At 42.5% G+C, this 14,953-nt stretch overlaps 1 protein-coding gene across 1 annotated transcript; it reads left to right on the plus strand.

Moving 5' to 3' along the window:
* Nucleotides 1-7,807: 7,807 nt before the first annotated feature.
* On the plus strand, nt 7,808-13,731 carry LOC123995514 (TOG array regulator of axonemal microtubules protein 2-like). The gene is made up of 9 exons (XM_046299161.1): nt 7,808-7,948; nt 8,133-8,684; nt 9,137-9,398; nt 9,734-9,857; nt 10,056-10,161; nt 10,313-10,548; nt 11,368-11,526; nt 12,556-12,687; nt 13,022-13,731. Exons 1-9 carry the CDS (start codon nt 7,808-7,810, stop codon nt 13,029-13,031), a joined length of 1,722 nt encoding a protein of 573 aa, XP_046155117.1. The 3' UTR covers nt 13,032-13,731.
* The last annotated feature ends 1,222 nt before the right edge of the window (nt 13,732-14,953 follow it).

Here is a 14,953-nt window from a genome sequence, read left to right on the forward strand (position 1 = left end):
GGGGGCGCCAACCCAGACAGGATGACCACATCAGTGAATCAACCCACTCAGGTGACGCACCCCCTCCAGGGACGGCATGAGAGAGCCCCAGTAAGCCAGTGACTCAGCCCCTGTAATAGGGTAGAGGCAGAGAATCCCAGTGGAAAGAGGGGAACCGGCCAGGCAGAGACAGCAAGGGCAGTTCTTTGCTCCAGAGCCTTTCCGTTCACCTTCCCACTCCTGAGCCAGACTACACTCAATCATATGACCCACTGAGAGAGAGATGAGTCTTCAGTAAAGACTTAAAGGTTGAGACCGAGTTTGCGTCTCTGACATGGGTAGGCAGACCGTTCCATAAAAATGGAGCTCTATAGGAGAAAGCCCTGCCTCCAGCTGTTTGCTTAGAAATTCTAGGGACAATTAGGAGGCCTGCGTCTTGTGACCGTAGCGTAAGTGTAGGTATGTATGGCAGGACCAAATCAGAGAGATAGGTAGGAGCAAGCCCATGAAATGCTTTGTAGGTTAGCAGTAAAACCTTGAAATCAGCCCTTGCTTTGACAGGAAGCCAGTGTAGAGAGGCTAGCACTGGAGTAATATGATCAAATTTTTGGGTTCTAGTCAGGATTCTAGCAGCCGCATTTAGCACCAACTGAAGTTTATTTAGTGCCTTATCCGGGTAGTCGGAAAATAGAGCATTGCAGTAGTCTAACCTAGAAGTGACAAAAGCATGGATTCATTTTTCTGCATCATTTTTGGACAGAAAGTTTCTGATTTTTGCAATGTTACGTGGATGGAAAAAAGCTGTCCTTGAAATGGTCTTGATATGTTCTTCAAAAGAGAGATCAGGGTCCAGAGTATCGCCGAGGTCCTTCACAGTTTTATTTGAGACGACTGTACAACCATTAAGATTAATTGTCAGATTCAACAGAAGATCTCTTTGTTTCTTGGGACCTAGAACAAGCATCTCTGTTTTGTCCGAGTTTAAAAGTAGAAAGTTTGCAGCCATCCACTTCCATATGTCTGAAACACATGCTTCTAGCAAGGGCAATTTTGGGGCTTCACCATGTTTCATTGAAATGTACAGCTGTGTGTCATCCGCATAGCAGTGAAAGTTAACATTATGTTTTCGAATAACATCCCCAAGAGGTAAAATGTATAGTGAAAACAATAGTGGTCCTAAAACGGAACCTTGAGGAACACCGAAATTTACAGTTGATTTGTCAGAGGACAAACCATTCACAGAGACAAACTGATATCTTTCCGACAGATAAGATCTAAACCAGGCCAGAACTTGTCCGTGTAGACCAATTTGGGTTTCCAATCTCTCCAAAAGAATGTGGTGATCGATGGTATCAAAAGCAGCACTAAGGTCTAGGAGCATGAGGACAAATGCAGAGCCTCGGTCCGATGCCATTAAAATGTAATTTATCACCTTCACAAGTGCCGTCTCAGTGCTATGATGGGGTCTAAAACCAGACTGAATCATTTCGTATACATTGTTTGTCTTCAGGAAGGCAACAGCCTTTTCTAAAAAAAATTGAGAGGAATGGAACATTCAATATAGGCCGATAGTTTTTTATATTTTCTGGGTCGAGGTTTGGCTTTTTCAAGAGAGGCTTTATTACTGCCACTTTTAGTGAGTTTGGTACACATCCAGTGGATAGAGAGACGTTTTGTTATGTTCAACATTGGAGGGCCGAGCACAGGAAGCAGCTCTTTCAGTAGTTTAGTTGGAATAGGGTCCAGTATGCAGCTTGAAGGTTCAGAGGCCATGATTATTTTCATCATTGTGTCAAGAGATATAGTACTAAAACACTTGAGCGTCTCTCTTGATCCTAGGTCCTGGGAGAGTTGTGCAGACTCAGGAGAACTGAGCTTTGAAGGAATACGCAGATTTAAAGAGGAGTCCGTAATTTGCTTTCTAATAATCATAATCTTTTGCTCAAAGAAGTTCATGAATTTATCACTGCTAAAGTGAAAGTCATCCTCTCTTGGGGAATGCTGTTTTTTAGTTAGCTTTGCGACAGTATCAAAAAGGAATTTTGGATTGTTCTTATTTTCCTCAATTAAGTTAGAAAAATAGGATGATCGAGCAGCAGTAAGGGCTCTTCGGTACTGCACAGTACTGTCTTTCCAAGCTAGTCGGAAGACTTCCAGTTTGGTGTGGCGCAATTTCCGTTCCAATTTTCTGGAAGCTTGCTTCAGAGCTCGGGTATTTTCTGTGTACCAGGGAGCTAGTTTCTTATGAGAATTTTTTGTAGTTTTTAGGGGTGCAACTGCATCTAGGGTATTGCGCAAGGTTAAATTGAGTTCCTCAGTTAAGTGGTTAACTGATTTTTGTCCTCTGGCGTCCTTGGGTAGACAGAGGGAATCTGGAAGGACATCAAGGAATCTTTGTGTTTTCTGTGAATTTATAGCACGGCTTTTGATGTTCCTTGGTTGGGGTCTGAGCAGATTATTTGTTGCAATTGCAAACGTAATAAAATAGTGGTCCGATAGTCCAGGATTATGAGGAAAAACATTAAGATCCACAACATTTATTCCATGGGACAAAACTAGGTCCAGCGTATGACTGTGACAGTGAGTGGGTTCAGAGACATGTTGGACAAAACCCACTGAGTCGATGATTGCTCCGAAAGCCTTTTGGAGTGGGTCTGTGGACATTTCCATGTGAATATTAAAGTCACCAAAGATTAGAATATTATCTGCTATGACTACAAGGTCCGATAGGAATTCAGGGAACTCAGTGAGGAATATGGTATATGGCCCAGGAGGCCTGTAAACAGTAGCTATAAAAAGTGATTGAGTAGGCTGCAAAGATTTCATGACTAGAAGCTCAAAAGACGAAAACGTCATTTTTTTTTTGTAAATTGAAATTTGCTATCGTAAATGTTAGCAACACCTCCGCCTTTGCGGGATGCACGGGGGATATGGTCACTAGTGTAGCCAGGAGGTGAGGCCTCATTTAAAACAGTAAATTCATCAGGCTTAAGCCATGTTTCAGTCAGGCCAATCACATCAAGATTATGATCAGTGATTAGTTCATTGACTATAATTGCCTTTGAAGTAAGGGATCTAACATTAAGTAGCCCTATTTTGAGTTGTAAGGGATCATGATCTCTTTCAGTAATGACTGGAATGGAGGTGGTCTTTATCCTAGTGAGATTGCTAAGGCGAACACCGCCATGTTTAGTTTTGCCCAACCTAGCTCGAGGCACAGACACGGTCTCAATGGTGATAGCTGAGCTGACTACACTGACTGTGCTAGTGGCAGACTCCACTATGCTGGCAGGCTGGCTAACAGCCTGCTGCCTGTGTCATGCTGGTGAAAGAGGACCCAAAAGCGACTTGGCGAAAACAGAGTCTTTAATCCAGTAAAGTAAATACAATCAAAAAACACAACTTTCACTCGAAATGACGAGGACAAACTGGTGACTCGATCTTGAACAGCAGGTGAACAGCAGGTTGCCTCGGGAAGGCACTTGAACCAAACAGACTCAGACACCTGCTCACCACGCAGCATCTGAGGAAAACACGACACGACAGGGCGATACACAAACACAGCACGGTGAATTCTAGACAAGGAACCGACAGGGCAGAAACGAATAACAAGGAGAGAAATAGGGACTCTAATCAGGGAAAAGGATCGGGAACAGGTGTGGGAAGACTAAATGATGATTAGGGGGAATAGGAACAGCTGGGAGCAGGAACGGAACGATAGAGAGCGAGAGAGTGAGAGAGGGAGGGGGAGAGAGAGGGATAGAAAGAGGGAAAGAACCAAATAAGACCAGCAGAGGGAAACGAATAGAATGGGAAGCACAGGGACAAGACAAGATAATAAATGACAAAACATGACAGCCTGGCCTGCACCCTATTTCATTGTGGAGCTAGAGGAGTTAGATCCCTGTCTATGTTGGTAGATAAGATGAGAGCACCCCTCCAGATAGGATGGAGTCCGTCACTCCTCAGCAGGCCAGGCTTGGTCCTGTTTGTGGGTGAGTCCCAGAAAGAGGGCCAATTATCTACAAATTCTATCTTTTGGGAGGGGCAGAAAACAGTTTTCAACCAGCGATTGAGTTGTGAGACTCTGCTGTAGAGCTCATCACTCCCCCCTAACTGGGAGGGGGCCAGAGACAATTACTCGATGCCGACACATCTTTCTAGCTGATATGCACGCAGAAGCTATGTTGCGCTTGGTGATCTCTGACTGTTTCATCCTAACATCGTTGGTGCCGACGTGGATAACAATATCTCTATACTCTCTACACTCGCCAGTTTTAGCTTTAGCCAGCACCATCTTCAGATTAGCCTTAACCTTGACTAGAGTTTTCAATTTGTCAGAGCTAATGGTGGGAAGCTTCGGCGTCTCAGACCCCGTAACAAGAGGAGTAGAGACCAGAGAAGACTCGGCCTCTGATGAGCGTTCCTACAGCATTTCCTTCCAGAAACCGTGAGAAAGTTGTTTGATGTGAATATATTCAAAGTACTAACAAGAAAAAAGACAATTGAACAAGAGAAAAAAACACATACTAATGTTCTCTCTCTCGTGTTTGTCAGCAGTTCATCGTGGCCCTGTCAAGGACCTATACAAAGCTCTGTCAAGGACCTACATGAAGAGTGCCATCACTCAGAGAGACACTTTGACCTGTCCAGCTCTCTCATCGGACTCATAGACGGCAGCTTTGTGATGGGTATCAACAATAACATTGAGTTTCTTGAGAATTCATGTAGTAAAAACCAGATACAGACTACAGTATGATCCATTTTTTGTGTGGCTCAGAGTCTGCTCTCAATACTGTCCAGTTTTATAGTTGTTCCTATTAATTGATTGACTGGTTTTTGTCCATGACTCTACTGTCAAACCCCTAACATTGTTTTATGCTGTGTTGTTTCAGTCTAGTATCCAAAGTGACATGCCATTTTTAGTTTAAAAAAAACAGTGTTTATAATTTGCAATTCCTGACTACTGTAGTGTTGTGGTTTCTTGCAGGTAACCTGCTGTTCCTGGCTGTGATCAGCCATTTTGGGGCGAAGCTGCACCGGCCCAGGCTCATTGCTATGGGCTGTTTCCTCATGGCTGTAGGATCCTTCCTCACAGGCCTGCCACACTTCTTCATGGAACGGTAAAACAACTGAAAACTTGTACTTGTACTGGTTAAACTTGTACTTGAAGAGATACTCCAATGCGGAGGATAGTTTCACTTTAGAAATAAAGAAATGTATCCAGTTGTTGATTAATCTCAGTTAACTTTGAACTAACGTCTTGCGTAATTGGTCAGCAGCTTGATTATGTTTTGGGGCCATACATGTTAAGAGAAGGGATTAACTTGTTATGGCTGCAATCCTGTTAACGGGATTAGTGTCATCAAAAACTGCTAAATAGCATAGCGCTACATTCAATAAATATTACTAAAAATATTTATATTCATGAAATCACAAGTGCAATATAGGAAAACACAGTTTAGCCTTTTGTTAATCCACCTGTCGTGCCAGATTTTGAAATTATGCTTTACAGCGAAAGCAATCCAATCGTTTGTGTAAATTTATCGATCGCTCAACAAAACATTAAGTACACTTAGCATCAAGTAGCTCGGTCACGAAAATCAGAAAAGCAATTAAATTCATAGTTTACCTTTGATTATCTTCGGATGTTTTCACTCACGAGACTCCCAGTTACACAACAAATGTTCCTTTTGTTCCATAAACATTATTTTTTATATTCAAAATACCTCCGTTTGTTTGGCGCGTTATGTTCAGAAATTCACAGGAAAGAGCGGTCACGACAACGCAGACAAATTCCAAATAGTTTCCATAATGTCCACAGAAACATGTCAAACGTTTTTTATAATCAATTATATAATCGATAATATATCAACCGCAAATGTCTTTCACAGTAGGAGAGGGAAAAGCAATAGCTGTCCAAACTCTGTTGCCCGAGCAAAACTCATGTGACCACTTGACGCGATGTTGTCTTTCTGGCTCATTTTTCAAAATGAAAGCCTGAAACTATGTCTGAAGACTGTTGACACCTTGAGGAAGCGATAGGGAAAGGAATCTGGTTGATATCCCTTTAAATGGAGCAAAGGAAAGGGCTATGGAACATGAAGTTTTCAAAATAGAGGCGCTGTTTTGATATTCCTCAGGGTTTCGGCTGCAATATCAGTTCTGTTATACTCACAGACAATATTTGGACAGTTTTGGAAACTTTAGAGTGTTTTCTATCCAATACTAATAATAATATGCATATATCAGGAACTGAGACTGAGGTGCTGGCCGTTTATAATGGGCACCTTTTCATCCAAGCTACTCAATACTGCCCCTGCAGCCATAAATAGTTTGGACAGCAAAGGCAATGTATTGGAGTGGCCATCACAAAGCCCTGACCTCAATCCTATAGGAAATGTGTGGGCAGAACTGAAAAAGCTTGTGCGAGCAAGAAGGCCTACAAACCTGACTCAGTTACACCAGCTCTGTCAGGAGGAATGGGCCAAAATTCACACAACTTATTGTGGGAAGCTTTTGGAAGGGTAACCATAATGTTTGACCCAAGTTAAACAATTTAAAGGCTATGCTACCAAATACTAATTGAGTGTATGTAAACTTCTGACCCAGTGGGAATGTGATGAAAGAAATACAAGCTGAAATAAATAAATCTCTCTACTATTATTCTGATATTTCACATTCTTAAAATAAAGTGGTGATCCTAACTGACCTAAAACAGGGGATTTTTACTAGGATTACATTTCAGGAATTGTGAAAAACTGAGTTTAAATGTATTTGGCTATGGTGTATGTAAACTTCCGATTTCAACTGTATACAGTGTGTATATATATATATATATATATAACTCAACAAAAAAAGAAATGACCTCTCACTGTCAACTGCGTTTATTTTCAGCAAACTTTACATGTGCAAATATTTGTATGAACATAACAAGATTCAACAACTGAGACAAACTGAACCAGTTCCACAGAAATTTGACTAACAGAAATGGAATAATCAAAATCAATGGTCAAAATCAAAAGTAACAGTCAGTATCTGGTGTGGCCATCAACTGCATTAAGTACTGCAGTGCATCTCCTCCTCATGGACTGCATCAGATTTGCCAGTTCTTGCTGTACCATGTTACCCCACTCTTCCACCTAGGTACCTGCAAGTACCCAGACATTTCTGGGGGGAATGGCCCTAGCTCTCACCCTCCGAGCCAACAGGTCCCAAGATGTGCTGAATCGGATTGAGATCCGGGCTCTTCGCTGACCATGGCAGAAGACTGATATTCCTGTCTTGCAGGAAATCATGCACAGAACGAGCAGTATGGCTGGTGGCATTGTCATGCTGGAGGGTCATGTCAGGATGAGCCTGCAGGAAGTGTACCACATGAGGGAGGAGGATGTCTTCCCTGTAATACACAGCATTGAGACTGCCTGCAATGACAACAAGCTTAGTCCGATGATGCTGTGACACACTGCGCCAGACCATGACGGACCCTCCACCTCCAAATTGATCCCGCTTCAGAGTACAGGCCTCGGTGTAACATTACTTCAACGATATTTTACTAACTATCTTTGAAATACAGGGTCCTAAAAAATTCACCACATTTATGATTTTATATGGGAATCAAAAAGCTTTCATTAAAGTTCACCATGTGCTGATGTGCTCAGCACTGTCAACAGACCCCATTATGACATCACAATGTAACGGAAGCCTTGCCATGATATCATTGCTGGTTCCATCTGACAAGCAACATTTAATTTCCACTCATTCCATGATAGATCTCTCACAGAGATAGGTTAAGTTCTTATTTTGAGAGTGTTAATATTTATCATCAATGGCTTATCGGGGGAGAAAATCAAGTGAGTTTGACAAACTCCAGAAGGAGAACTCACAGATGAAGAGCGTTATCGAAAACCTGAGGAAGCAAAACATAGCTTTAAACCAACAGGATGACCAGGACAAGTTTTCAAGTTTTGTAAGGCTCATCAGTTTTTCAAACGTTTTTCCAAAAATATCACTGTTTATTTTGTGGTTTCATAGACATACAGTAGGCCTACATCCATAAAATCTTTATCTTAAAAGTTTTTCATGACACACTGTGGAAACTTTTGCCTACTTCACTTCTGCAATTCATTTCATACTGTACCATTGTGATCCAGGGCTATCGGGAGAGCTACCCAATCCCAGAGGGCCCTGGTGGCTTCATCAGTGATGCCAGACTTCTGCAGATGCAGAGAGCTGAGAGAGAGGCCATGGAAGCAAAGCAAAGAAAGATAAGTGCTATCCATGAGAATTATGTCCGGACTGCTCTCATCGGGGTTGGCAGCACCTTCGCGCACCACTTCGTCCCCTCTATTCAGTGCATTCCGCGGCCGAAAGCTCCACCGAGGCCTTTGCCACGAAGGCTTGAACACATAGCTCTGGCCCCACTGAAGAACGTGGTGGGGGTGGACGGAGCCCAAGGTCGACCCGGATCTCACTCTCTGGAGTCCATCCAGGTAAATAAATCATTCAGCAGCAGTAGCGTGTGGCCTGTTCCCGTCCCTCCCACTGGAGCTCCCTCCAAGAGGGGCAAGAAGAAGAAGGGCAGGCGGGGAGTCAAAGCCCTGAAAGTCCAGTCGGACCAGGGCTGTGCTGACAACAATGGACCCATTGACCTGATGGAGGAGGTGAGGGACATTGAGGCTCACCTGAAGGAGGAGGCCTGGAAGGTAGGATGGACTTAGAATTTATTGTAAATGTGAAAATTTGCAGTTCAGAATTATACTTGGACTGATAAATTGCCAAAACAGATAGTGGTTCCATGTCTTAAAATCAAATCAAACTTTATTTGTCACATGGGCCGAACACAACAAGTGTAGACCTTACCATGAAACCAACAGTGCAGTTCAAGAAGAGTTAAGAAAATATTTACCAAATAAACTAAAGTAAAAAATAATAATAATTAAAGTAACACAATGACATAACAATAACGAGGCTAAATACAGGGGGTATCGGTACCGAGTCAGTGTGTGGGGGTACAGGTTAGAAAGGATACTCTCTTTTTGACAGCATGATAGATTCGATCCTAGAATACAGGATCTCTCTGTGTATTAGTTTATGTATATACTAGTTCTATATGTATTTCTATGATGGGATAATTATTTTCTGGTCTACACCAAAGGTGGTACATGAGGTGAAGGCCATGGGCAGAAGAAGTTTGGGCTCGGACATGTCCATGGGGGAAATAGTCACCAGCTCTCTGGGAAGCCTGAGCTCAGTGGATATGAACACCCCTGCGGAGCTCCGTGACTACTTGGATGTTGGGACCCCGGTAAAGGCGCGTGACAGCCCACCCAGGCCTGCTCCCCCACCTACCATGCCCAGGAGCAAACAGCCTCGGCCTATAAGGTTCCTTAGCCTGGCAAAGGCTGCCACCGGCTCAGGTCAGTCCCTCTCATGTTCTCACACTAATGTAAATTAGACAGGGAGATGAAGCTAGGTAGGGTGATAGAAAAACAGTAGGAAGGGAAGGGACACAAATGGCTTTAGCCCAGGGCTAAGACATTTTTCCACACTTGATTTGCCTGTTTCACTGTGAGATCACCTTTACTCAAGGCTAATTGGACCCTGCTTCTGAGCAGGGAGAGCACCAAAAATATGTGCTAAATTTAAAATGATATTCAAATGAACTAGTGTTAAAAGCTACAAACAGATATGGAAATGAGTACATACATAAATACAGTTCATAGAGAGAGAGATGTCTGCTTTCAACCCATAGACAAGAAGGCAGCCAGTGAGCCAAAGAGCCAAATTAGGAACCAGGCCAGATTGCAGCCCCTGTCCAACCCAGAGCAGGACCTGACTAAGATCTTCAAGCTGCTCCACTCTGCCTCTGATGACTGGTGAGCATTCACTGTAGACAAGACCAATGGAGCTAGGCTAAAGGAAGCACAGTGTAGTGTCCTTGGAAATGTCTATTTGAGCTACAGAGCGTAGAAACTTCTGAATTTAAGAGACCAGAGTCCTAATTGATGAACATCATTATAAGATTTTTGGAAAATGTTGTGGAAAATGCTTACATTTATTTTACTGAATTGCAGGGAGAAGAAGATCGAGGGCTTGACCTCTCTCCGTGTTATGGCTCAGAACCACATGGACATACTGATGCCTAAACTCCATGATATCTGCCTTGCCATTATAAATGAGGTAGCTGTATTAATTCACTGCCCTATTCATTCATCTGCACAAATCTGCTACATTTGGAGAACACGTCAAATTATTGTGTCATGTTTCTGATGTTCGTGGGTTGTACTGCTCAACATTAATATCTGGTCCTGTGCGTGTTATTATGATTCAGGTGAAGAACCTGCGCTCTGCAGTGTCCTGTGCTGCCATGGCCACACTGGGTGACATGTACGTACACCTCCAGAGGGCCATGGACAGTGAGGTGGAGGGGACGGCACGCGTGCTGCTCCACAAAGCCAGCGAGGCCAACACCTTCATCCGGCACGGCGCCAACTTTGCCCTGGGTCACATGGTGCAGAGCTGCACCCCTACCCGTGTCATGAATGCCCTGCTGGTCGGTGGGCTGAGGTAAAGAGGGAGAGGGGTCAATTAACACTCAATAAGGGGTAGATCCGGACTTCCACGAATTATCCCATTATCCAAACTCACCCCAATGCTAGACTTCACCGTCCCCTCCACCTCAATGGAATCACATTTTTTTGTTATGTTATACTTCCTTGTGTTGTGTACTTCTTATTTTACCATTGCGTTACTTAGATTATTTTTAACCTTTGGTGGAGAGGTACTGTCTGATGTGTGCTACTGATGTGTGCTAGCCTTTGGGGAGTAACAAGTCATTTATAAACATTTATAAAGTATATATAGTGAACACTTTACATTAGGGGCTATTAGTGAGGCACTGAGGTATCCGTAAGTACATGTACAATACATTTATAAATATGTATATAAATGATGAATCAAACCATTAATCAACCATCAACAAATGCCTTGACAATAACTTCTTCATAACTGGTTTATAGTACATTAGTAGTACATTATTAATCATTTACAAATTGTGAACATACTATGATCAAACACCTTATTAATTATCTGATAAATCATGAACAAATCATTTAAAATAGCGTTTATAAATGTGTAAATAACTATTTATAGATTTCTTGACATTTACAAATGTAGGAATAATGATTAATTCATGGTAAGTAAACTCTTTACAAACAGTTTATTAATGGTATATTAAGGGACCTTAATATAAAGCCTTATATAAATATAAAGCCGAACATTTTTATCCATCGATGAGACTTCATCAATACAATCCATTATCATTCATCTCCTAACTCATGTAGCTCTATGACATGTAACTGATGTGCTCTGTTTTTCCTTCCTCAGCCACCGTAACGCTGCTGTGAGGAGCTGCACTGCTCAGCACCTGGAGAGACTGGCTGAGGTCATGGGGACGGCTCGTCTCCTGTCGGGGAAGAAAGGCCTCACTGACCGTTTCTTGATTGCCGTCAGTAAATTGGCTGTGGACCCTGCACAGGAAGTCAGGTGGGAAGTTCCTCCTGTAAAGTAGCTTGCTTCAACATAACAGTTAAGGCCGGGATTCAATCCATGGCTCGCTATAGCACTAGATCGCTGACAATGCAGCTTTTAAAGGTAATTTAGTCTAGAGTCAACATCTGCAGTGTTTTACACAAATACAAATTGAAATTGACTTTAAAAGCCACATTGTCAGCTGACATCCTTTAGCATCTATGCTAAAGGGTGTCATGGATTGAATTGCAGATTTTAGGTATTCCAAAACAACCACAGGTTCTCTTGGAGGGGAATAGTAATTGAAAACAAAAAGGAAAAATTATGAACACAAATAAGTTCTACGTGGCATAGGAAAATCCAAGTCCATGCGCTCATGTGGGTTTGAATTTTAAAAAGCCAAAATCTTAGCCGGGATGTTTGGCCGGCAGGGATGTTCTTCTCCCATCGCCAACTAGTGACCTCCTGTGGTGGGCGGGGTGCAATGCACGGACACGGTCACCAGGTGTATGGTGTTTCCTCCGACACATTGGTGCTTCCAGGTTAAGCGGGCATTGTGTCAAGAAGCAGTGCGGCTTGGCTGGGTTGTGATTCGGAGGACGCACGGCTCTCGACCTTCGCCTCTCCAGAGTCCTTACGGGAGTTGCAGCGATGGGAAAAGATTGTCACTATCAATTGAATACCACGAAATTGGGGTAAAAATTACAAATGTAAATGAGTCCAGTTCAGTTTCCTTCCTTCTGTTTGGTGTCTAATGAAGACAACCCTACTTGATCACAGTGGTCAGCCTGAGCCAAGCGCTGTGCAGATTCGCTAAGATTTTCATAATAAGGAACGGTTAATACCCAGTTGTTATATTGTTGAGATGATTCGTAGATCAGGTAATGCGGTGCATTACTCAAACGACCCTCTTGCAAATTCTACCTAATGTATGTCTTATTTTTTCTCAGGTTGCCATCAATTGAGTACTATTTTTAATCACAGACAGCAGAAATTATTTGATATGTTACACTTTTAAGATGATATTAATATCTTTGTCCACAGGCATCATGGTCGCAATATCTTGAGAAACGTGGCCACCAATGACGACTTTGCTAAAATGTGGGACAAATTCGCTATAAGGAAAGAGAGAGAATCCTTGAGGGAGGTCATCTCAAAGGTTAACCTCAAAGAGAGGTAGATTCTCTCTAGATTATTAGAAGTGTGACAAATGAGCTGATATGATTACAGAAATCCAATCTCACTGGGCACAGACATCAGTTCAATGTCTAGTTTTGATATAAAAATTTGGGAACTCAACCAAAATGTGAAATCAACCAAAAATGTTGGTTAAAAGATGGGTGAAAAAAATCCAATTGTGTTTTCTTCGGTGATTCACCATCATCACATAGATTTTTTGTTGTTGTTGAAATGAGGTGGAAACAACGTTTATTCAACCAGGTTTTGCCCAATGGGATGAATTTAATATACTGTAAGATTATATCTTTCTGTCTTTTCTCTTTTTCAACAGGCATATCTGAATATTTTCCAACTTGACGATTATCCCCTCCAGTCCCCAAACTCCAATATTTTTGTTCATTCTAAGAAATTTGACATTATCATCCAAACCCCCATGTAAATGTATCTTTAAACTGCATTGACTCCTTGTCCAAGTCCTGAATCCACTATAAGGTCATATGAACCACATTCAAAGCACGAAATTACCTTTCCTCAAAGCTCCTATCTGATCTGCCAGCTCAATAGTGGTCTACTGAAACCATACTCACCATCTCAGGGGGTGCTCAGATCATCAACCACTGACCTCCACACCATCCTCAAAACCAGCAGTCCTCTTTTGGAGGCAGATTGGTCAGTGCTCCTGTATGGCACCAACATTGTGGATTTTCATCCAATACTTCTGGACTATGAGAACATTCTTTGGACAATAAAATTAGGTAAAATGGAAGCTGGCTACAGTCTCAGTTTTATCCTCCAAGACAGAGTGAGGATGTGTAACAACAATACCTGTGGTTTAACTTGATGATCAGGGCCAGATTACTGAATGGGCAAGCAGGGCACCTGCCCTGTGGGTCCCGACCTCCAGGGTATATCATCATAAGATCCAAAACTAAAAGTATAGTGGATGTATATTATAGTACGTGGACGTTTTACAATTCGTGAGCTCGTTTCATTATTTGTAGCCATGTTTTATGTACATTTGTGCTCATTTTGTGGAAATTTGTGAGCATTAAAAAAAATGTTGTGGTGTTGTTTTATATCAATTTGCTTACTGGTGCCTTTCCATGCCATCCCTAGTGTCATGTTTTGTCATATATTGTCTTGTCCTTGTGCTTTCCCTTCTGTTCGTTTCCCCCTGCTGGTCTTATTAGGTTCGTTCCCTTTTTTCTATCCCTCTCTCTCCCCCTCCCTCTCTCTCTTCTCTCTATCGTTCCGTTCCTGCTCCCAGCTGTTCCTCATTCTCCTAACTCACTCATTTAGTCTTTTCACACCTGTCCCCTATTTTGTCCTCTGATTAGAGTCCCTATTTCTCCCCTTGTTTTCCACTTCTGTCCTTGTCGGATCCTTGTATGAAGTTCGCTGTGCTGTGTCCTTGTCTCGCCCTGTCGTGTCTTGTCTCCTTCAGATGCTGCGTGTGAGCAGGTGTCTTAGTCTGCTACGGTCGGTGCCTTCCCGAAGCAACCTGCAGTCAATGGTCGAGTCTCCAGTCTGTCCTCGTTACTACGAGTGGATTTAAGTTTTTTCCTGTTTTGTTTTCGTCTTGAGTTTTCCAGGATTATTACTTTTGCCATTTACTGGAATAAAGACTCTGTTTTCGCTAAGTCGCGTTTGGGTCCTCATTCACCTGCATAACACCTAGGAGGGGTGCGTCACTTGAGTGGGTTGAGTCACTGACGTGATCTTCCTGTCTGGGTTGGCGCCCCCCCTTTGGTTGTGCCGTGGCGGAGTTCTTTGTGGGCTACACTCGGACTTGTCTCAGGATGGTAAGTTGGTGGTTGAAGATATCCCTTTAGTGGTGTGGGGACTGTCCTTTGGCAAAGTGGGTAGGGTTATATCCTGCTTCTATGGCCCTGTCTCCCGACCTCTACTGAGTCAGCCTCCAGTATTTATGCTGCAGTAGTTTATGTTTCGGGGGGCTAGGCTTAAGTCTGTTATATCGGGAGTATTTCTCCTGTCTTAGTTAAGCAATTTAAAGGCAATGCTACCAAATATTAATTGAGTTTATGTACATTTCTGACCCACTGGGAATGTGATGAAAGAAATACAAGCTGAAACAAATCATTCTCTCTACTATTATTCTGACATTTCACATTCTTAAAAAAAAGGGGTGATCCTAACTGACCTAAGAGAGGGGATTCTTACTAGGATTAAATTTCAGGAATTGTGAAAAACTAAGTTTAAATATATTTGGCTAAGGTGTATGTAAACTTCCGACTTCAACTGT

This window comes from Oncorhynchus gorbuscha, linkage group LG14, assembly GCF_021184085.1.
Source record: "Oncorhynchus gorbuscha isolate QuinsamMale2020 ecotype Even-year linkage group LG14, OgorEven_v1.0, whole genome shotgun sequence".
Taxonomy (NCBI): Eukaryota; Metazoa; Chordata; class Actinopteri; order Salmoniformes; family Salmonidae; genus Oncorhynchus; species Oncorhynchus gorbuscha.

What these genes read in the sequence shown, in the direction of transcription:
- LOC123995514 (XM_046299161.1), top strand. Translation starts at nt 7,808, where the DNA reads ATGGCTTATCGGGGGAGAAAATCAAGTGAGTTTGACAAACTCCAGAAG. An exon ending in AGGACAAGTTTTCAAGTTTT is followed by an intron (nt 7,949 to 8,132) that starts GTAAGGCTCATC and finishes ATTGTGATCCAG; the next exon opens with GGCTATCGGGAGAGCTACCC. An exon ending in AAAGGCTGCCACCGGCTCAG is followed by an intron (nt 9,399 to 9,733) that starts GTCAGTCCCTCT and finishes TTCAACCCATAG; the next exon opens with ACAAGAAGGCAGCCAGTGAG.